The 22652-nt window shown below is 49.0% G+C and overlaps 2 protein-coding genes across 5 annotated transcripts; both read right to left on the reverse strand.

Annotated features, from left to right (window-relative positions):
- Positions 1–1770: 1770 nt before the first annotated feature.
- POFUT2 (protein O-fucosyltransferase 2) lies at positions 1771–21586 on the reverse strand. Of its 4 annotated transcripts, XR_008450343.1 has the most exons (12): positions 21447–21586; positions 20242–20492; positions 19027–19171; positions 18571–18681; positions 14077–14143; positions 10724–10849; positions 10024–10204; positions 9013–9136; positions 8293–8750; positions 6631–8121; positions 5594–5848; positions 1771–2205 (listed from the first exon to the last, which is right to left on the reverse strand). XR_008450343.1 is itself a non-coding variant. In XM_054069679.1 (9 exons), exons 1-9 carry the CDS (start codon positions 21584–21586, stop codon positions 8597–8599), a joined length of 1299 nt encoding a protein of 432 aa, XP_053925654.1. In that variant the 3' UTR covers positions 5872–8596. The 4 variants fall into 4 exon arrangements, 1 of the variants encoding a protein (XP_053925654.1); XR_008450344.1 differs by lacking the exon at positions 6631–8121 and having other exon boundaries at positions 1772–2205; XR_008450342.1 differs by having other exon boundaries at positions 1772–2205; positions 6631–8750.
- On the reverse strand, positions 21551–22441 carry YBEY (ybeY metalloendoribonuclease). The gene is made up of 3 exons (XM_054069680.1): positions 22062–22441; positions 21923–21991; positions 21551–21688 (listed from the first exon to the last, which is right to left on the reverse strand). Exons 1-3 carry the CDS (start codon positions 22398–22400, stop codon positions 21602–21604), a joined length of 495 nt encoding a protein of 164 aa, XP_053925655.1. The 5' UTR covers positions 22401–22441; the 3' UTR covers positions 21551–21601.
- Positions 22442–22652: the final 211 nt, after the last annotated feature.

Consider the following 22652-nt stretch of genomic DNA (forward strand, 5'->3'; position numbering starts at 1 on the left):
GAAGCAGGAGTGCTCTGGGTACGTGGGTGCCTGCGGGTGGAAATGAGAAGCTCTGGAAGTGGGAGCTGCCTTCCCTGCTTGTGGAACATGGACTTGCTGCCTGGCTGTGGTGAGGTGGGTGATGTGTGGTGTCACTGCTGGCCAGAGAGGGGGAGAGGAGAAGGCCAGAAAATACACATCAGATCTGCAGCATCCGTGTAGTTGTGTTGCCGGTGACAGGGTGCGAGGAGGGCTGTACGGCTGCTTTTGGAAAATGGTGTTTTGCAGTCATTTACTAAAATTCCAAGTGGATGTGTCCCTAACTTCTCAGACTCGTAGGTGGTCAGCAGGGTTTACATCCGTGCTTGCATCCTCTGTTGAGTTTGGATCCTGCTGGTGGTCACAGCTTTGAGCCCCACGGCCGGGTGGGCCCCGTGGGTGCCAGCATTGCCACTGCCTGGGGTGGGAGCCCAGCTCCTCAGCACCAGCGGCAGCAAAGCAAAGGCCCAGGCGCCGGGTGCTCCCCTCAGTCAGCAGCTGTTCTGGCAGAGGGAGAGAGCCTGGGCCTAAACGTGCTGCTCTTGTATCTTGCTCGAGGCACATCTCTGGGGCAGCATCTGGAAACCACCGGCAGAGCCCTGGGACAATGCCTCAGCTGAACTGCCCTGGTGGTGGAGTGGAAGGTCCTGGTGTCCCCTCAGCTGGCCACCCACAGAAATATGCTCTCAGACCACGGGCTGAAGCAACAGCTGAGGCACCCCTCAACCCCTCCTCTTGCAGCCCACCCTCCAGAAGCAGATGCAGAGCTCTTGGGCCACAGGTGCTCTCCCGGCACACCTTTCCATGCAGGAACCAGCATGAGTTTAGGTAACAAAGCTGTCATCTGGGCGCTGTTCGATCTGACCCTGCACGGAGGAAACGCATGCTAAAAAGGAGACAGGTCCGTGTTAGTTCAACTCCTCAACCAGCTTGTTGTGGGACTGGTGCAGATGGTGACCTTCAGGCTGGTGTTTGTTCTCACCTGACATATCCATTCACTTCCTGTTCGGGAGAAGGAGCCAGATGGGAGATGCCTGCACGGGTGGTGCACTCTTACTGGAAAGACCGATTTTAAGCTCTGTGACCATCATTATGAGCAATGAGGAAAGCAAAGACTAGGCACATGCCAAAGAAAACTCTCTGGGCATGAAAGTGGTGTTTGAGATGATGGCTTGCTGGGTACTGTCACCAAATACTTGTATGGTCCCCAGCACAACCACAAACTGGATGATGCTGGATAGCAGTAACTGCTTGGAGAGGGAAGCAATGGGACTGGCAGAGGCACAGCACAACCCACCTATTCAGCTCCCAGCAGGATGCTTCAAGACATGGCCTGTTTCACCAGAAAGGCAACAGCTTTGTGGACAAAGGACATGAGTTTTGAGCACCTTTGCCCACTACTATAAGCATAGTGAGCTGGCTGGTCCTGGCGCCAGTGAGCAGAGCACCGTTCTTCCTCATAGACTCTGCTTCTGCCCCCTTCACTCTCCCTGCTCAGCCAGTGGCACCACATCAAAAGGCACCAAACCCCAGATGTGTTTCTCCACAGCCGAGTGACATGAGGCTTTGTCCTGTCAGGGTGTCATCTGCTGGGACTGTCTTGACTCAGGGACCTGTTATGACCCACACCAACCTGCCCAGCCAAAAAGGGAGGGTAAAAGTGGTTCCTTTGGATATCTGCAGAGTAAGTACAAAGATAAAACAAATCTTCCCCGGGACAAATTCAAACCCAATATTTATTTTGGACACAGACAAAATGACAAAACAGATGTTGGGGTGCATTTCCGAGTCGTGACTTCTCAAAGTTGTGAAGCAGATCCCAGTCTGCTCAGGTCACACCTTGAACACAGCCAATGTTGCTGAACAAATTGCAACACAATTCAGATTTGATCCGATACGTCAAAAGTGCAAAGACAAAAAGGTACCGTAAGATAAGGGAAGAGAATAAAAGGGCATGTTGGCAAAGGAGGGAGGAAAAAGTAACAGGGGAAAAGAAAAAATTATCACCGCTCCAGTAGGGCACAGTAGTTCTTCAGGAAAACAAGGTCCATCCAGCAGCAACTTCTCCAGCAGCAGTTCTTCAGGAACACGTGGTCCAGTAGTTCTTCTTCAGGAAGCATGGTCTATGCGATGGTGGGCATGTGCTGTGCCTTCTTGGCAGGAACTATTTATACGGCAAGTCCATCCCTGTTAGAATGCAAGAGGTGGTCTTTCTGTGAAAGTTCTGGCATGTGCAGAAGTTCCTTTAGGAAAGCTCTGGAACTGGGGCTGGGGGCTCCAGGCTCACTGGCAGTTCAACAGACTCTTGCCAGAATAACCACAGCATGAGCCCTTTGGTTCATGCGCAGGCAGGTGAGTGTGGTGGGAGGCAGCATCTGCTGCCACACCTCCTCCCCTCCTCTGCAGCCCCTCTGGACAGTCAGCCCATCCACAGGCATGGGAGGGATGAAGGAATACACCACTGCCTCTCCCACCTGTCATTGTTAACTAGGAGCCACAGAAAAGCCCCTCAGGCACATGCAGCCCTGCACTAAGACAATTTATAAGACACAAAATGCAAGTAAAGAAGTCAGTCTTTACAGGTCCTATTGCACCAGCCTCTGCGGTAGGTGCTGTGGGGAGGACAGCGATCTCCCCTGCAGGGATTTCCTTGGGCAGGATGGTGGTGGCTGGAGGCAGGAAGGGCAGGTGGAGAAGCTATTGTCCCCTGAAGGTGAAGCCATGTTTACTCAGGTGTCTTAACTTGGAAACTGGTGCCTTGTGGTGAATTCCTTCATGAGGTGGATGGGAGGGTAGAGGAGAAGTGAGTCAGGAGCTTTTTGTGTACTGGCGTTGTAGGAAGCGCCAGTCAGCAGATACAGTAGGATGTTTTAATGGGTTGGGTTGGTTGTTTTGTTCCTGTCTCCTTTCCTATCTCATCTTTATCACAGCCTCATAAAACATCTGGGCTCTGAATTTCATCTCCAGGCTTTGCAAATGGCCAAAGTCACCGTGCCTCACCCGTGCCACAGTGCAAACATGGAGATGCTGCTGCTGACCAAGCTCTTCCCAGTGCAAAGTCAGCCCAGATCTGGTGCCCTCAGCTGCTAAAACTGTCACTTCTCTCCCTCCCACCATCTGCACTGAAGTGGGGCCAGTGAAACTTCCAGGGCCACAGCAGCCCTTGGCTCCTGCTTCAGCTCCTGTGTGGGAGTGCATGTCCTGCAGAAGTGCTGGCTGCGGAGCAGTGAGGAAGCACCACCAGCTCCTTTACAGACTTAGGGGTAAGTGGTAAGCAAAACCTCACTGTCCTGAGCACACATGTGAAGATGTGCACAAATGCACCTGGGTTCATTGATCAAAGGCTGAGGGCAGCCACCCGTGTGAACCCCAGAGAAGCAAGTCCTGCACTTGCTGCCCTGGGGAGCCAGCAGCTACGCTGGGAGGTGGGACCCAGTGCCAAAGGAAAAAATTCACTGCCCTTGGAGTCAACCACTGACTGTCAAGGCCAAGCTGCTCATGTTTGAATGTCACTGTGTCTCCAACTTAACATTCAGGCTTCCTAACAAACTTGCATAACAGCCAAAAAGTCCAATATTTTTGAAGCCAGCAAAGGTGTTTGGCATGTATTTACCTGCCAAATACCATGGTCTAGCTAATGCTAATTAGAGCTGTTCAAATAAGGATAGTGCTCCATAGCAACAGTAAACAGTGGCAACTACTTTAGATGCTCTGCAAGAACAGTTGCATGCCTTTTAAAAACAAGCCAAAAGATTCCAAACTTAGCAGATGTGCCAACATTTGAAATGGACAGCTTGCAGCATCATCACCACAGTTGTAGACCTCACTGCGACATCTGCAGTGGTGGCGGACAGCCTTTGAGGCAAATTTTTTGAACTTCAAAATGGCAAAATGGGAACCCATTTGTGTTCCCGGAAGAGCAGCAGGATGTGGGAGAGGGTCCCAGGAAGGCCCTTGTCTGTGGGGCAACATCCCCAAGGCTGCTGTTGGCTGGCATGTGCCAGCATCCCCCCATCTTGTCCTTGTGCAGGGACAGGACTCAATCTACACCTGATGCTGGTGCTGCAAAGGCTGGGTCAGCATTTGCCGCCTGCTAGTGCTGCGTCTGCCTCTGCCGCTTGTTGTGAGCCACCCGCGGGCTTTGGTGTGTTGCTGCCTGGAACTGTTGTGCACCATGCTGTGGCTCAGGAGGGACTTTCATTTGCTTTCCTCTGTCCCACATCTCAGTAGATGTGTTTTGGGGTGTCAGTGTGTCACAGACCCCTCAGTGACCTGTTGTGATGTGGGGTCTGTGATTGGGTGGTGGGTGGCAGTGTGTCACAGAGCATAAAAAGGAGACAACAATTAATGGCTTTTAGAGCTGCATAACTTCATGCTTTTTAAGGTGAGCAGCTAACAGCAGCAGCTGCCAACCCTGTGTACAGACACAGAAATCAATGTCTGGAGGATAAAAGAAAAAGTTTAAAAACAAGCCGAGAGGTGATCAGATTTCTGGGCTGCTCGAGGAGCTTTATTCCCACAGCTTGTCCTACATCGTAGATGCTTTCCCAGTGCAGGGCTTGGCCGTCCTCTGGTGGTGGTGAGCAGCGCAGGAATGACTGTCTCTCTAAATCCTGCCTTCTGCCCATCTTTCTCCAAGCCATGGGTCCTGTCTTGATGCCTGGTGTCCCCCATGGCATTGGGGAAGAGGAGGAAAAGGGGACTTGTGCTCAGCAACAGTTGCCCAGGCGTGTAGCGTGGTAGGAAAAGTGGGCAGAAACACCTTTGCTCTTGGGTTCTTTGGCTGAAGCCTTAAAGCTGCTGACAAACGTCATGGGCAGAGCCCAGGCTGCCCTGTCGGGGGCAGGAAGAGAAGGACACCCTGCAGCCACCAGGCCGCTGGGTGCTGCCGGCGAGGGGCAGTGCGCTGGGGCAGGGCTGATGGCCAGCCTGGGACACGGGGTTGCCCAGGCCATGCTGCTGTGGCCGAGACCCCGCTGACACCGAGCTCTGTGCCTGCGGGGTTGCTGCGACCATGTGGGGGGCAATGGTCTCCAGGCACAGGACTGCAGAGAAGGTGCTGCCTTCTACATTTCTTTCCTTTGTGGAAAATGAGTGTAAAACCAAGGTCCTCAAGCAAAAGGCACCCTCAGGGGAGAGTGACCACCGGTGCCCACTTCCCAGCAGCCGTTGGCAGCACTGCACACATCCACACCCTGTGGTCCGGCCACACGTGCCAGCTGCTCTGCCCGTCTGCGATAGTAAGAGGAAAGGAGGGAAAAAGCTTCTTCCTCCCCATTTCTGTCCCCATGGACTCTGGGCACACAGGGGCTGCCCATCTTTTGCCACAAGAGATGGCCTCAACAGCCCAGAGCTGTGAGGCTGCTGTAGGTCTTGGGGACACCTCTTGGGAGGTAGGAATCTTGCCCCTGCTCCACCAGGCATCAATCTCTTTCTGCTCACCCAAAGAGGGAAAATAACCCCTGCCTCACTGCCCAGCTCTCCGGGCAACTGTCCATGGCTGGTTACAGGAATCTGTATGCACTATCACCACTTAAAGGCATCCACGGTTGCTTTTGATTGGTTTTACACTTACCCACAAAGCCTGTGGCAGTGCTGGCTGCAGGAGGCGGTTGCTGTGGTCCACTGTGTAACTGGAAGCCTGGAGATCTGGCTCTGGGCCTGACCACAGACTGCTCTACTGTCTCCACCTTGTGACGGAAAGGCTACACTGTACAGTGCTCTCTGGATATTGCATCTCAAGGAACTTCTGCTCTTGTCCTTTTTGAATCGATGACTAAGTCTTCTGTACGCCGAGACAAAGAGAAGTGATCCTGCAAGTCCACTTACTCTAAAAATGGAACATAACAGTATCACTGCCATGGATACCAATCTCCCAAGCTTTCCTGTGCAATGCGATAACAAGATCTACCCCGTTGAGTTCCTTGCTCCTCAAGCCAGAAAGCCACAGACAGTGGAAGAACACCAGCAAATATAGCCTGAGAGGGCAAGATATGTTTTGGCCCAGATTGCCAGATAAAAGGCACCGTGGTCACATCTGCATGCATCATCATCATCATGTATTTGCCTACACACAGGTTTCTAAATACATGTATTGTTACTGCAACGATAAAGGAGTGTCCTGTCTCAAGATGTTGTGGACTCAAGAAGGAAATCCCACCCTTTCATGCACTGCTATTGCCTTTGCAGCTTTTCATTGTGATGGAAGGGATTCAAGGGAGAGGGGAAGTTGTTGGAAACCCTTGACCATAGGAGCCATCACTCTACTCTCATCTCTCTAATCCCCATTTTCTATCTGAGCCAGCAAGGCAGATGCTGTTTTTCCTACAATCTGCTTGCACGTGAACTTGTCCTCTTCTGCCTTTGACTCCTTCAGCAAGGCTGGAAGAGCACAGCTGGAAGGTACACGGCTCCTCTCAGGGCCCTGCCCCAGTGCTGCGCAGATTTTGGATGGGAGGCTCAACCTTAGACCCAAGCAGAATTTCCCTAGTTGCAGGTTGTGCCTGTACCTTACTGTGCTTTTGCTGTGCACTTCTGACAAAGGCCTGTCTCTGCCTGCCCTGCTCCCCCTTTTATTAGTGCAGGACAATGGCTAGATCTCTCTTCTTTCACCTTTTCCAGGCTGAAAAGGACCATCTCTCTCCACCTCTCCTCATACGCTGCGTGCTCCAGCTGCTGATGGTTTTAGCTGCCTTTCTCTGGCCTTTCTTGTTTGTCTACATCCCACTTGCAGTGAGGGGCAGAGATTTCCCTGGTGCAGTCTCCCAGCACCAAGAACAGTCATGCTGGCTACACTCGCTAATGCAGCACCTCACGGGACAGAAGATGAAAAAAACATTGTCAGGGCATGCAGATTTTATGCCGGTTTCTCCTGCACTGGAGTCCAATGCTAGAGAGCCAGGAGATAGCAACGGTTAGGAAGAAGGAAGAAGCAAGGACATGTCACATAAAATGCTACAAAGCTTTTTATTTTTCTTCATGAACTGAAGTACACATTACAAGTGAAATGCCACCATTGCTTTACATTGTGCACAGGCTAAACAAGAACATTTGATTTGGTGGGAAAAGGCACTGCTTTGAAATGCTGCGCTTCTCCCTTTGTTGCCAGAGAGGCTCAGCTGCTGCACAAAGATACAATAAACAGCTGGCAAGAACAGAGAGCTGCTGCTGCTACTGTCTGAGAAGTCTTCACAGATTCTGCTGCAGCCACATGGGTAGAAACAACCTCATTGTTTGGGAGCATCTGTGAAACGTGCACTGCGCAGTGCAGGAGGGTTATACATACTCCTACTCAAGCCTAGCGGAAAGAGCGGATTACTACGAGGTAATCCGGTAAAACTGACTTTAAGGAAAAAAGCCCACTTCAACTTTTGAAATCTGTCTCCTAGTCCACTTTTGGCAAAGATTTCTCCTGCTTAAAAAAGGGGTGTAGATCAAAAGGCCCACCTGAAAGCCAGAATCAAGCAGAGTACTTCCCAGCAGCCAGTTCTACATAGCAGGAAGCTGCAAGAGCTTAACTGTTACTCTTACAGAAACCTTCTCAAACAAGAGCTGTGCTTTCCCTCTGCCTGGTGGTGTAGCACAAGGCTCTTCCCAGTACCAGCCGCCAACCATCTCCACCAGAGCACAGCCTCGCCTGCAAGGCTCCCAGCTGCTAGGCTTCTAGACATTACCTCAGGGTGCAATGACCTCTGCTGTCTCACTGTCCTCAGTTTGCTCCCTTGCATAAACTGAAAGCAGAAATGAAGAAAATTCATTTGCTGAATTACCAGGATGATCCATTTAACGGACATGGAAACCTGAAAGGCCTTTTACATGCTCCCTAGCAAAGCATCACTGTCACTGAACGGAGTGACTTGGTGATCCCTCTGCCGACTTTTGCATCAGTCCAACACACCAGACCTTTGGAAGGACAGAAGAAAAACAAGTTTCCTTTGTGAAGGTAAAACATAAGAAACATAACCTTTCTTTCACCACCCTACAAGCCTCCTCTTTGTTCCTCAGCACAGACCCACTGAGACCGCTACTGGAAGCGGCAGGTGCTCAGGTAGGAATACCATCTCCTCTTCTTTTACATCAGGCAATTTGAATAGTCACAAACTGCTGTTTGGAAAGAGAACAAGAAACGGCAGTGTGTAGCGCAGCGCAGTTTACAAAACCAAGACACACAAGAAGTAAAGAGAGAAATGCAGCAGAGACCACAGCTGTGTTACATTTATAAAAGTTAAACCCTTCCTCTTCTTCCCCAGAACTTCAAAGAAAGCCAGAACTAACCTGGTTTGTTACTCAGTTTCAGGATAAAGCTTTTGGTTATCAAGTCTCAGTTGTAGTGTCTGGTATTGTCCTCTAATCCTAGCTCTGCCAAGAACTGGATCCCAGGCTGACTTCATTCTCCTCGCACCCATCAGTTCATAGTTAAGAAGGTGAATATTGCTTGCACTTCAAAAGCCAAATGTCAAGCAAACACCAAGAAAGACTGAGAGGTTAGAAGACTGAGTTGTAGCTGGGTCAAAGAGAGGTATTTCCCCATAGTTTCTCCTTATTCTTTTGAGCTCACTAGTACTGGAGTCCTTGGGTTTTAGTATACGATTTTCCAGTGAGTTGGCTGCTCACAGTTTTTCTCTTTTTCACCACAAAATCGGTTGTAAGTTGTTTTTGGATCAAAGCCTAAGATCTCCCTTTCCTCATGGATCCGGAAGGAAAATGTCGAAACTGAGGTGCCTATAAAATACCTGTGAAAAAACATCAGAAAGGGTTGAAGGGGCCCAGTTTTTAAAATGCAAGTAACTGATTTCAGTCCAATGAACTTTAACGTTCATTGAAATGATGTGATAACAAAATTATTACATATACGCAACATAACAGACATCTACTATGTAGATATCAGTCAGATAACATCATATGATTTGTAAACAACTGTATCTGGGTCACAAATGATATTCAGTGTTGTGACAGTTAAGATTTGGCTCCTCAAAGGAAAGTCACATTTGCTACCTTGCATGCGCACAGATCCACTGGTCAATCACAGCCAAGCCCCCATCTTTGTAGAGTTCCAGCTCCTCCCAAGAGGGTTCAAACCTCACCATCTCGGGCAGCAGTTTCTTGAGTAATTCAATCTCTGAAAAAGGAAAAGATGCAAATTTATTTTTCTATTATAAAGAGCAACTTGCTGCTGCCATAAGAATGAAGTGTTTAAGGAAACCGCAGGTAAATAGTTGTGGAGCAAGCGAACCCAAAATCTACCTACAAATTTTGCAACACACTTGCCAGACACCAGAATATAGGCAGGAGCCAGTGCGGCAGAGAGGCGGTGCCAAGTAGGGCAATTGTCAGGGGTGGGGAAGCCTGCGAGGGGTACACTGGATGTTACCACCAGCCTCACCGCCCAATCCTGAACAGGGGAGATGTACCAAGAGGCCTTTCTTAACAGCAAACTCGGATGACCCTGCAGGGTTATTCTGACATCACGCATCGGAACGTATCCCTAGATACTACTGGGAGGGCGGTACAGCCCTGGGATAAGGCCTGTGAGGGAAACCCCAGCCTCAGAGGTTTCTAAGCCTTGGCCACACGCAGCCAGGCCCACACCGATCTGGTGGTGGGGGCAGCCAAGAGGAAGGCTGGTGGAATACTTCAGAGGACCCTTCCCACCGGCGTGTTCCAGAGTCTCTGAAATGCTAGGAACAAAGGCGGGACTGAAGAAAGAAACGGAGGAATAGGCAAATTCAAAGGTGGGACTGAAGAAAGAAATGGAGGAACAGGCAAATTCAATTCCTAAATTCCCACTGTGGAGATCCGTCAGACCTCCTATGGGAAATACTAAATGAATGGTTTGATAAGAATTATCCAAGCTGGAAGGAAACGGCTGCCCAATCCTATTCAATTACTCCTTCAGCGATGGAGGCATAGCACTTGCAGTCATTTATAAAAACAAAGTGGTAATCGCTGCACTCAAAAGTTATCATGTCAAAGTTATCAATCCTAAATAAACTATAACCAGCCTACCCTCTTTGACAGCATCAGTGGCTACGAAAACTTTGTCAAGTTTAAGTATCTTCAAGAGGCTGTGGATTTTCTTTACTGCTCCTTGCAGGGAAGGCACGTCTTCTCGGTGACCCCAAATGAAGTCTTTCCTTCTGAGATGTACCCCAAGGTATGGACCCCCCAGAGCTGTGCCCATCTTAACCTAAAGGAGAACAATCGATAAAGTTTAGAACTCGAGAGCACCACTGCTCATTCACACTGAAAAGTCCTGAAAGCATTACCTCTTGAGAAGGCGTTGAATTACTCCAGCTGCAGAAAGTTATTTTAAGGCATGGACTGACAGTATTGCAATGTTTCCATCTTGGGTGGCCTGCATCACACAAGATAAACTAGAGCACACAATCTTTGCAAGCAAAAATTGCTCTCCTTGATCAAATCCACAACTGGAGTTTGCTGCTGAACTTTACACAAACATACACAAAAATTCCTTCAGTGAAATGGGGGAGCAGAAATCTGGCACCCAGTACCAGTCAGGCACATCTCAGCGGTCTCTGTTAACTCATGTCACACAGAGAGAAGAGGGTACAGCAGAAGTCCCAGTTTGCGCACGGAGAGCTAGAGTCGCATGTTACCTTCCAAAACTTCCTGCAGCGTACAGCCAGGAGAATACAAATAAAAAACTATTAGATTTCTTACAAGAAACAGACTGTTACGATTTTACCTTCATCTGCGTCCAGTCCTCCTGGTAATGAGTCCCGTCTGACTCATCTGTGGATTGAAGATACTTGTTTCTAAACTTGTCTCCCACTACGCGGAGGTGTTTAGCAAACACCATGCTCCGACGGGTCTATTGGAATAAGAACAGATGTCAAGTCAGAAAAAGGAAGAGCTACGAGTGACTGAATGGAGTTTCACTTACACAGAGCTTCCAGGATGCAGCTACTTCTCGTACATCCACGCAGCACCACATGCCGCAATTTCTAACCTTTCATCTGAGTTTTAACTGTTTAATCCTAATCATAACCACCTTTATAACCAGTATACTTGTCTGACCCTCCAATACATAGGTGTACAAAGTAGGCTGCTGTTATTTACAGAAAAGAACACGTAATGCACCAAATTAAACATTCCAGTAGCATACCTCACATTTGGAAAGAAAAGCTGGACAAAGACTTTAGCTTGCAAAACACCTCTAAGAATAAAACCCGCTCGAAAAATTCTTTCACCTTGCCACAGACATTCCTATCAAATTCAGTGGAAACATGACACAAAAGGAAACACTCTCCTTCATCTACAGATATTAACCTCTGTCAAAGATTTTGTGGTGCAGTTACCACTGCACACAGTCACACATCGCCTTCTTCTTAAGAGGCACACACAACAAAAGTTAATGTGCGACTTACACCTCTTAGGAAGGGTGCTTGATGATTTGGCCTAGTCCATTGTGTGATGGGCACCAAAGAAGGTGCAATGAAAACAATTCTCTTCAATTTCCAACAGCCTCTCTTTTCTCAGCACAGTCAAAGTCCACACTGGACAGTTTGCTATACAGTGGAGAAGAGAGAGCATTACTGGTACTGCCAGACACAACCACACTGGTAGCGCCTTTGCCAGGCTCTAGCAATGGGGCAAGGACTTGAATCTGCAAGCCTTTTTCCACCTTTTCCTGGAGCAACTATTCCTCCTTATACAAAACTTGTTGTGTTTGAACTGGTTCCTCCTCCATATCACTCAATAAGACAGAGAACAATTTAGTCTTCTGTTGAGATCCATTATACTGGTACTTGAAGATTCCATCTCAAATCCTCCAGCAAAACATTTCTATTAAGGGCGGATGTACACACTGCCTGCTGCAGAACGCTCACGCTGCAGTTGAGAGAGACATTTTCCCTCCTTTTTGTAACACGTCAACACACCACGATCCCGTTGAGTCGCTGGGGATCTTACCTGAGACGCGATGAATGTGTTATGCTCAAGAGGCAGCAAAGGTGTATGCAACACATGGCAGTGCAGTGCACCAAGGAGAATAAAAAACTGTCTTCGAATGCTATGCTTAGGTCAAATTCCTCTAAACTTCATGCTCATGGACTGCACGACTGCCATGTGGTGTGCGACAGCCACGCAGTATGCTCTGCCAAGGTTTTCCTGTGCACAAAGCACTCCTCTGACAGCAGCTGTTGCGGATGAACACTTCTTTTGCAAGAGCAAACACCAGAGAGAAAACAGATGAACGCATGAACCTCCACTGATATGCCTTCTAAAGCAGAACTCTGCATCTGGTTATCCTCTAATCTGAAGTATGTGTTTCAAATCTACACGTGTGATATTGTCACCCTTTACAACTACCCCCAAGTTTTGCTGCTTCTCCATTTTTTTCTGCAAAGAAACGAACAACAGAGCAAAGAGAGACATTTCTCAGAGCTGCATGGAAAAAGACAGGAAGCCATGGGACCCAGCTGCAGCAAGGCAACTTCTGTTTGGCTACCAGGCGAAAGCTCTTGCCCACACGAGTGGCACAACCATGTGGACAGACTGGAGCAGTGGCAGATTTCCATCTCTGGGAACTTTCCACCTCAAACCACCAGGTCAAGTTCTGGAGCGCAAACCTCAAGGCAGGGATGGCTGAGACACTTCCCCACATAAATTTTTCTGCAATCCTAAGTTTCGGAAACAAGCAAACAGACAAAATCATGCTTCCTTTCATGTAAGGGAACTGAATTAATGGTACAGATCCTCCAATTCTCTGAGACAGTCCCCCCAGAAAGGCAAAAATAAATGCAAAACTGCTGGCTTTTTTCCAAGTTATTTCTAGGAACTTCCTGCTTCCCTACAGATGGGGAAATGCTTGCGTGGTCTACATGCTACACTGATGCTCTTCAAGGGATTCAACAGTTGCTTCTAAACCACTTTGGGAGGTCTTTCCTGCTCTGTAGTCATTCAATCATTAAGAATCTCAAATAATATTTTTCAGCTTCCAGCGGTAGAAAAGCCTAAACAAAAATGGTGACAACAGTGAGAGCAATGCAGTTCAATATTAAATCCAACTATTTCTGGACACCAAAAGACATGGGTTGATTGCAAAGGGTAGATGGCTTTTTACAACCTAAAAACTTCTTTGAAACTAGAGGTCATCTGCATGACTTTTATAAGAGCTCCAGATTTTGTTCAGTTATGAAGAAACAAACAACAACCAGAAATTATGCAGGCAGTTAAAACTGTAACACGAGAAATTGAATATTTTAAGTAATTTTGAGACAAATTTAAATTGTCAAGACAATGTATTACAGTGCCATTGTTAAGAAATGGGTGCTACAGATCCATATGGATTTCCTGTCTGCTTTTAGATGACTACAGCTCAGACTCAGAGACAATATGTGGGTTGAGCTTCTCTGGAAAGTCACTCTCAGTGAAAAACTCATAGTCCGCAAGCTACTCTTTAGTCCATTTTTGTCAAATACATTACAAACCAAGTGAAAAGCCAGAAGTTTATATCTTGCAAGTCTGACATCTATGTAACATGTTTCATACTACCATGAGAGTGACTTTCTCTTAGAAATGTGAATTATAACAAACACTCCATACAGTGTCCTGTTTCCCCACAGCAAAACGTTTAACTTTTTCTTACGACTTTTCCCACAGGAATTATTTTCCCACAGACCCTTAGATGGGGTCTCCCAAAGTGCTCAATGTTTCCTTGAAACCCATGGGAATTTTGCCATTGAAGCCAACAGGGAGACAGGACAATAGCGAGCACTTTTGGAAAGTCTAATCTTGAGGCTTACCAGCCAAGAAACTGCACAAAAGCCATTCCCTTCCTTTTGCAGACGTGCTGCACAGCGTAGCACCTGAACACCACGTGGGCAGCACTGAGTCTTTGGGGACAAGACACCAGGACAAATTCCTACATTACATTAACCCACAGCAGCTTGAAGACCATCTTTAGCATCCACTGCTGAAACATAAGACACAAGTTACTTTCTACAAAAGAAACCCAAGGCCAAACTGAAGCAATGGAGGGGTTTTTTTATGAGAACCAAGCATCAAGTCTAAAGAAGCTAACTGGAAAATACTCACGTTCCAGTAATCTTTCCCTCCGTAGTGGTCATGAAGAAGGTTTTCAGCTCTGTCTAACATCACTGACCTGTTGAAAATCGTAAAACTGAGTGCAGTTCCCTTAGCAGTAGAACCGACAGCATGACGTTTCTTTATACAGTTGCTAGGATAAAACACAGACCTGCTTGCAATGGGAGCATGAGAAATGAGGGATAGGCTGCCAGACCGCTCTGCATAAAGCAGATTGTGACCCATTGCCTGCTGGGGAAATAAGGCAACTACGCCACTATGTGTTCCTACTCTCCTCCTTAATAAACCGTACTCTGAATTCTGACAGTTAAACACAAAGAAGCATTAACAATCCCTCACAGAGTCCTCACAGTAGTGGCTGCTGGAGAAATAAGATTGCCAACAGGGAGAGTGGTCCAAAGGGGAGAAGCTACCTATCAGATGATGCCCAGTCTCAGAGCACACGAGAGCCTCTTGGAAGAAGGAGGAGTCAGCCTCATAAAAGCAAAATGAGAGAACATGTTTTCCACATGTGGAATAAAATGTCCTACAGATTAAAGAACACATAGATACTACAAAAACATGTGTTGGGAACCAAGCACAAATTTTAAAATGAAATTTTTTCACTAACATGGAAACAGCTTTCCATAAATACACACAGTTCAGGATGGTGAACTGGACACATAACTGCACTACCCAAGTTCTAAGAAGCATAAGAGATTCTGAGAGTTTTGAGTATCCGAGAGCACAGGGGATGCAGGCTTAGTTTGTGCTCCGAGCACACCAAAAAGGAGAGAGCAAACAGAGAAATGTTTCTGCTAAAGGGGGCCAAGGTCACTATCTGGACCTTCTACTAAAGCGAGAGGAAACAAATGACAAACCAAGTTTAGACAATCACTGCTGATAATCAGCAGAACACTTGCACGGAGGGCTACAAATAATCTGGAAAATGAACTAAGCTGCGCTAGTGCAAGAGCAGTGCTGCATTTAACAGGAAGCCCAGAGGTGAATCAGATTAATCACCTAAATGTATCGGGAAGGCTCCTATAAGTGACCACACCTGAAAAGCAATAGCAGTACTACAACCATACAACTGATTGTCTGGCCAAAAGGGCGACAGGGAGATCAGAAGGGCTATGGTGCACCACAGCCACTGGAAATTTAAGCTGTCCCCAGGTAGGCTGGGCAAGGGTCACAGCAGGACGTGACTCAGCAAGAGCGGTAAAGCACTGGAACAGGCTGTCCAGGGCAGCAGTGGAGTCTCCATCCCTGGAGGTGTTCAAAAAACCTGAATGTGCAGATATAGCACTTTGGGACACCGTTAATAGGCTCTGTGGTGTTGGGCTGATGGTTGGACTGAACAATCTTAGTAGTCTTTTCCAACCTTCACGATTCTATGATTCTAACTGCAGCTAAAGACAACGTCAAAGACAGTTCCGTGAAGCAGCTGGGCAGCAAACAGCTCCTGACATCACCTCAAGCAGCAAGACCGACCAAAATCTCACAGCACAAGAGCTACTCTGTGACAGTGGCCATAAACATACACACCTTCACCATCCTACTGGACCAACAATGGCCAAAGGAAAGGTACTGCATAACTGCATTCCATTTCAAAAAGGGGACTATGAAAAATGAAGAAGCAGTGCCCAAGCGAAGAAAACAGAAAGGCTTATAATCTCCACGAAGTTGAACAGAAAAAGATAATAAAGAAGGCCAAAAAAGAATTTGAGCAACATAAAAGGCCTTCAATCTAACCACAACTCTTCCTTCCAATACAAAGAAAAAGGAAATTAAAGGCTTAACAAGAACTTAGGGATGGTAACATGACGATAGAAACAGCTAATGTAATTTTCCGTAGTTGTGTGCTCAGTGGAGGGAGGAGCTGGCAAGTTCCACACGCCAGAACAACTTTTTACAGGAGAACTCAGAGGGCACATCTCAAACCAAAGTGGCCACAGGAAGTGTCCAGCGATGCAAGAGCTACACAAAATGAAACAGCAAATGGCCAACATCAGGTGGTTTTCACCCAAGAGATGTCAAAGAACTCAAGGATGAAGCAGTGACGCCACTGATTCTAATTCACTAATTCAACTAATTCACTAATTCAACTTCTCGTTTAGAACCGCAACAGAGCAAATCAAATTTGAAGTCAGTTTTCTAAAAACGCACCTGGGGACGTCTGGGATGCAATGCAGCGGTAAACCTGATGTCAGTACTGGACAACTTAATAGCAGCTATTATTAAAAAGAACCCCAGAATTAACAGATACCTAAAGTAAATTTAACAGAACAAATCAATACTCTGAACGGTCAGAGCAGTGTGAAGACACAAGCACGCAGGCGGATAAGGGAAATCTCATTGATATTGCCTTCCAGGTTTCCTGACAGCCTTCATTAAAGGCTTTTAAGAAAACTTATCAGCAACAGCACAGAAGGGCAGGTCTCACATATATTAAAAATGTGTTTAAAGACAGAGATAAATGTCCAGTTCTCACTGGTCACAAGTGGAAGAGATCAGCTCTTCATCATATTCCTAAATAACCTACAAAAAGGCATGCGTGAACTTTGGGGCGATAGCAGCTTGCGGATCATTTTAAATCACTGAGAGCAGCAAAGACAAAGGCCTGTTGAGAAGAATGATAGAAGTGTGATGACTGGCCAATAAAGTGGTGGAGGAAATCTAATGTAGGAATGCATCTGTTAAAGAAAATGATAGCTCCACCTGATAACTAAAGGACTCTACGCTAACTATTGATGCACAGGAATGAGGGCAGTTTGATGAAAACCTCAAGGCAACACTCACTAGAGGTCAGGAAAAGGATCTTATGCAGTACAAATTAACAGATAAAAAGAGCGTGCTAAACAGAGCCTGTCATTACACCACTCTGTAATGGTTTACCCACACTCAGTGTGCAGGACCCACCTGAACTGTAAAGGTTCAGAGAACAGCAGCAAAGATGACCAAAGGCATGAAATGGCTTTAACGTGAAGAACAACTAACAAGGCCAGGGCTCTTCAAGCTGCAGAGGAGACAACTGAGGGGGAACGTGACACAGATATGTAAAGTCACGCATGGCTTGGAGGCGAGTATGGAAGAGCTGTCTCTTCCACGCCACGAGTAAAGGTATGTTAGATTATGCTTGCAGGTAGGAGTTACACAAGTAGGTGGATTTTATAGGATGCACAGTCCAGGTGCAAAACCTTTAGGTCTTGTCCCCGGAATGCTAACAGCACGCATGTGGATTCAAAGGGAAGCTGCCCACATCTGTGGACTCTAATGCAGGATCTAGGAAAATCACTTTTGGCTCAGAACATCCCTACAACCATGAATCTGAAGGGTGTGACAGGACTCAGGGGAGGCATCATACAACATTTGCCCATTTCTCATGTTTTTCCCCAGACATGATTTTACCCACTCTTGGATTTCCCACACTAAACTAGACCACAAACTGCTAGTTTTAACTTGAATCACTGTAGCTGCACTTTCATTGCTGTTATAATGGCACTTTTTCCCGTCTGACTGAGAAATCTTGTGGATAATGCGCACGTTGTCTGCGTGTGAGGAATACCTGGGCATCACTCCTAATTTTCCTCTTGACTTTCCTCATCACTAGACATTTGATAGTTGCTGTGAAAGAGTTAACTGCGGGGCTAGGCATGGAGACCTCAATGGCTTATTTAATCCCATTCCCTTCTGTCACTTGCAAAGATTTTGTATAACTCCTACAAACAGAACAACACTCCTAGTTTTGCTTCCTCTGCTACCAGCGAGAGGTACTATACATATTCCCCACTGCTCTGCTGAGGGGAATCTTCATCTCATTTCCAATTAAATCGTGTTGGTGTCAAATTTTTTGCATTGTTCTGCTTCTCATGGCAAAGCTGCACTTCAGCTTACATGGTCTATGTCCCTCCCATGAATTTACTTTCCTGATGTAGTCATAGACAGCGATTACTTCCTCTTCCTGTTCTCCCCTCTGCCCCAGGAGCTTTTGCTTTGCCACCATGTCTTCAGTTGCTACAGGGTGACAGATGACTGGAAATACTTTGCTACTGGGATAATGTAAGCATGCTCCATCTCAAGGGCTTCCCTTTCCTCCGATCATCTTAGAGGCACCTCAGAGCAGAAAGACAAAATGTGCTGCTCGCTTTCCTTAAATCCTAAGGCTTGGGAAACACCAATTCCACTCTGTTCGGCCCTCTTGACACAGCACCGAAGGGTAAAGGAATGGAAGGTAAACCCAGCGTGGTAAGGAAACAGCTACCTGAGAGAGAACATGAGGGAGCTCAAGGCTGTTTCCTCTTAGGTTTTAGCACTGCAGCTTTTAACCTAACTTACAGTTTGGCCTTTCTTACAACATACATTCCTTTCATAACAATTTTAACAGATTACAATAACCCGGTTATAAAGTACCACACCAGTGAGGCATTGCTTCTAAGCTCCCCCTGCTCTTCCCGCCTGTTTGTGGGCCCGCAAAACGAGAAACAGTAACACAAGGCAACTCACTGTGCTGAAGTGTTCTTCAAAAGGATGGGAGCCACGATAGAGGCAGATCCTTGGACAGACAAACAGGAGACATTTAGGCCTCGCGTTTCCTCATAACCCCAGAACCATCCCCTGGAAGGGAACACAAACTATTGGTTCACAGGCTTGTATTTTAAATTAATGCCATATATATGACGAAACAAATGAATAGTACACCCTAGGGAGATGAGTGATAATGTACACAAACCATCCAGCTCCTTTACACTGTTCAGGAATGAAACAACTTTCTAAAATTAGGCCTTCTAGTACCAACCCAACATTTCGTTATTGATGGGGTTTTAAAAACAAAGTGAACCTCAAGTATCCGGAGACTCACAGACAACACTGCAATAACTGCACAAATCTGTTCTGTTCGAGCAGGCAAATGCACCACTGCATACAACAAAAAGGAAGACTGAAAGGACAGCTAGATGTTACCTGTAGTAGTCATGTTTGTCTTTGGAGTACATAAGCTGATCAATGCATGGCCTTTCATCAATTTTTTCTTCCCACGTTCCTTCTTTCCACCCTTCTATGTAGCCTTGTAGGACATAGATCTGCTCAATGAAGGGGCCACCTGACTCTGAGCAGATGGCAAAGCAAAGCGTTTGTGAGCATGAAAAAACAGACGATAAAAGTATCAAGTAGCATTACTTGCAGTTAAACATCCAATAGGAATGCTAATATTACACTACCCTCTCTGCCCCGTCTCACCTATAGAAAAGGAAATGAACTTCTGTAGGTGCCAGAAAAGTTAATGGGGCCAAGGGATGTGACAATGTGCTACTCCCACCCAGCTATGCGTAGTTTAACTTCCCAAAGAGAACCAAATCACCACAGAAAGGTAAATTTAAAAGCTAGGTAAAACACACCAGGAAGCACAGAGCTTTTCAGTGCTGTAGGGAGCTGCTATGGGAAGAACGTGTCCAAGAAAATGACAAGCACAAGCCCTCCTTTCCATAAATTTCAGGGTTGCTATATGCTTTTTCCTGAAAGGCAGGGGACAACGATCCCATCAGTGCTCTTTGCAGAGGTGTGACGTTTGGTGGCCTTCATTTGCTTTGCCCAAAACAGCTGTGATGCTGATGCAGATTTTGGCATTTGGTGAGTAGCTCAAGTAGCGTTAAATCCTAAAAGGACCATCCTCACTGTTTCCATACTCTTAGTGCAAGCCTTTCTTTTACCTACGATTTTGTACACAGAAACCAGGAGATAAGCATTCCAAGATGTGCAGTGTCAACAATGAAAAACTATGTTCACTGAAGAACCCACTGGACAGCTTTTACTGTCTGGCCATCTCCAGAAAAAGTGGCTTGCCTGTACTTTGACAGGCTCCCTGCCCCTCCTTACAGGGCCCATACCGTGGCCAAAACAACACAGAATCATCTGTGACCTTTACCGGAGGCACTAATGTTTCTGGGATCCCTAGGAAATTGAGGAGACAACAGTGCTCCACTAAACAAGCTGCCAAACAAAGGAGTTATTTCATCCTAGCGGTTTGTCACTCAACAAGATTCTTTCCTACCCCTTCTCCTCACCACCTTTAATGATTTTTTGTTTCACATATAAGGAGAAAAGCAAATACAAGAATAAACCAGTGAAGACACCACCCCAAACATTGTCCACTGTAGCTTGTATGATTCCACACTCTACCTGCAAGGAACTGCTCGTATTCAATGACAGGGATGTTTCTGTTGAGGCTTGGGAGATCGAAGAACTCAGACCAAGGGAGATGGACCTGAAGGATGTCAGGGCTCTGCCAGTGATAAAGACGGCCCCAGGGAGGCAGAACCAACACCCAGTTTTCACTTTTCAGCAAGGTCTTCAGAAGGGAAGCAATGCGAACGTAGACATCTCTGCGAAGGTTGAACCCTTCAGGAGGGTTTACATCATACAAAAGGTATCTGGGGAAAACAAAGCACCAGCGGTAATCACCGCAGGGAGTCTAAAACTTTTATACAAGCTTTTTTACCCCGCAATCACATGGTGCAACTCTATGGGAATCGAAACTCCTTTCCTTTCATGAGCTTGTGGTACTCAGAAAGTAGAACGGGACGCAACAGGGCAAGGTGCAGCGGGACACAGCCGGGGAAGGTAGAGCGGCATCTGCTGCAAGCCGGGGAGGGCACTGAGCTCTCCTCGGGGGACATCACTGAGGTGGCACATGCCACCAGCCTCTCCTGCAGAGGGGTGAGGTGTAGGGGTGCGAGGAGTGAATCCCCCAGATGTCTCGTTCATCCTGAGGGTAACATGGTGCAAACGGCAAAACAACTGGATGCTACTTGGGCCAATTCTCGTGAGCTGTAGGTGGAAGCCGGAGGAGGCGTTTGGGAGGGACAGGAGAACAGGACTCATGGCCCCTAGGCGTGGGTCCCTCGGCCATGCTCAGAGCAGGAAAGACCCCGGACAGCTGCGGTGGCAGCAGCACCTTCCAAATGACCCAAACACACTGAGAGCTGCCGTGCTGAGAAGGACTTGGGGATTCTGGTCGATGAGAAGCTTGACGTGAGCCGGCAATGTGCGCTCGCAGCCCAGAAGGCCAACCGCATCCTGGGTTGCATCAAGAGAAGCATGGCCAGCAGGGCGAGGGAGGGGATTCTGTCCCTCTATTCCTCTCTTGTGAGACCTCCTCTGGAGTACTGTGTCCAGTGCTGGAATCCTCAACGTAAGACGGATATGGAGCTGCTGGAACGGGACCAGAGGAGGCTACCAAGACGATCCGAGGGCTGGAGCAGCTCCCATACGAGGACAGGGGGTTGGAACTAGGTGACCTTTAAGGTCCCTTCCACTTCTACCTGCTCGAGGATTCCTCCTACGCCCCGTCGGTGCCCACGCTGCGAGGAGCGCGGTGCCCTCACCTGGTGCGCGGGGCGGCGGCGGCTGCGGGCAGCGAGGAGGCGGCGTGGCCGGCGCGGAGGGCGGCGGGCGGCGGCTGGGCGAGCGCGGCCAGGGCGAGCAGCGGCGGCAGCAGCCACCGGGGGCCCCGGCACGGGGCCATCCCGCGGCGGCGCGCTCAGAAGAGCTCGGCGCTCAGCGGCCGCAGGCGGGAGCCGGTGGCGCGGCTCAGCGCTTCCAGGATCTCCGCCTCCTTCTCGACCATCTGCAGAGAGCGGCGCTCAGGGCGGGAACGCGCGGGGACGCCGACACCGCCCCCTGCCCCGCCGGGCACCGCCCCCGCCCGCCCCCCCGAGCACCCCCGGCCCCACCGACCCCCCGCACCCCCAGCCCGCGCCCTGCCCCCGCGGCCACCGCCTGCCTCCCCGCCCCCTATCCCCCCGCACACCGCCCCCCGCCCGCCCGGCATCACCTGCCGCCCCCCGCCCCCTCCCCGCACCTGCCGCCACTCGTCCCGCGTGCCGTGCCGGTAGCCGAGCAGATGGCAGAGCCCGTGCGCCGCCGTCACCTGCGCGGGGACAGAGAAAGTGACACGCGCTGCGGCGGCCGCAGGACCGGGGCCGGGGCGCGGGGCTCACCGCCAGGACAGCGTCCAAGTCCTCGCCCGAGTCCCGGCACCGCCGGTGGATGAGCTCCACGCCCAGAAAGATGTCCCCGAGGGTCCAGTCCTCGGGGCAGCGCGGCCGCGGCAGCTGCCCCGGCTCCAGGCGGTGGAACGGGAAGGACAGGACGTCGGTGGGCTCGGGGCGCTGCCGATAGGCGCCGTTCAGGCGCCGCATCAGCGGGTCCCCGGCGCACACCACCCCCACGGAGAACCGCGAGGCGCCCAACGCGGCGCGCAGCGCGCACACGGCGCGGCGGAGCGGGGCGCGACGAACCGGGACGGCCCGCTGGGCGTTCCGCAGCGCCACACTCATCGCGGAGCCGCGAGAAACCCACCCCGCCCCGCCCCGCGGCATCCGGCACCGCCCTCCGGGACCCCGTGCCCGGCAACGCCCCCGCGACCCGCCCCCACTTCCTCTCCGCCCACGCATCGTACCCGGGATCGGGACCCGGCTCCGCCCCCGGGACCCGCCCGACACCGCCCCTCCGGGCCGCCGCGTTCGGGCAGGGCGGTAGCGGTGCTGCCACCGCCCCCCTGGGGTCCCGGTCGCCGGTTTCGCGGCGCC

The sequence above is a fragment of the Cuculus canorus genome, chromosome 6 (genome assembly GCF_017976375.1).
Source record: "Cuculus canorus isolate bCucCan1 chromosome 6, bCucCan1.pri, whole genome shotgun sequence".
Classification (NCBI taxonomy): Eukaryota; Metazoa; Chordata; class Aves; order Cuculiformes; family Cuculidae; genus Cuculus; species Cuculus canorus.

Coding starts and splice junctions, on each gene's coding strand:
- POFUT2 (XM_054069679.1), bottom strand. CDS start 21,586: ATGGCCCCGTGCCGGGGCCCCCGGTGGCTGCTGCCGCCGCTGCTCGCC. Junction 19,172..20,241: donor ATACGAGCAGTTCCTTGCAG/GTAGAGTGTGGA, acceptor CCATCTGCTCAG/AGTCAGGTGGCCCCTTCATT. Junction 10,850..14,076: donor GAGGGAAAGATTACTGGAAC/GTGAGTATTTTC, acceptor TTATTCCAATAG/ACCCGTCGGAGCATGGTGTT.
- YBEY (XM_054069680.1), bottom strand. CDS start 22,400: ATGAGTGTGGCGCTGCGGAACGCCCAGCGGGCCGTCCCGGTTCGTCGC. Junction 21,992..22,061: donor ACTTGGACGCTGTCCTGGCG/GTGAGCCCCGCG, acceptor GTCCCCGCGCAG/GTGACGGCGGCGCACGGGCT. Junction 21,689..21,922: donor CGCGGGACGAGTGGCGGCAG/GTGCGGGGAGGG, acceptor CGCTCTCTGCAG/ATGGTCGAGAAGGAGGCGGA.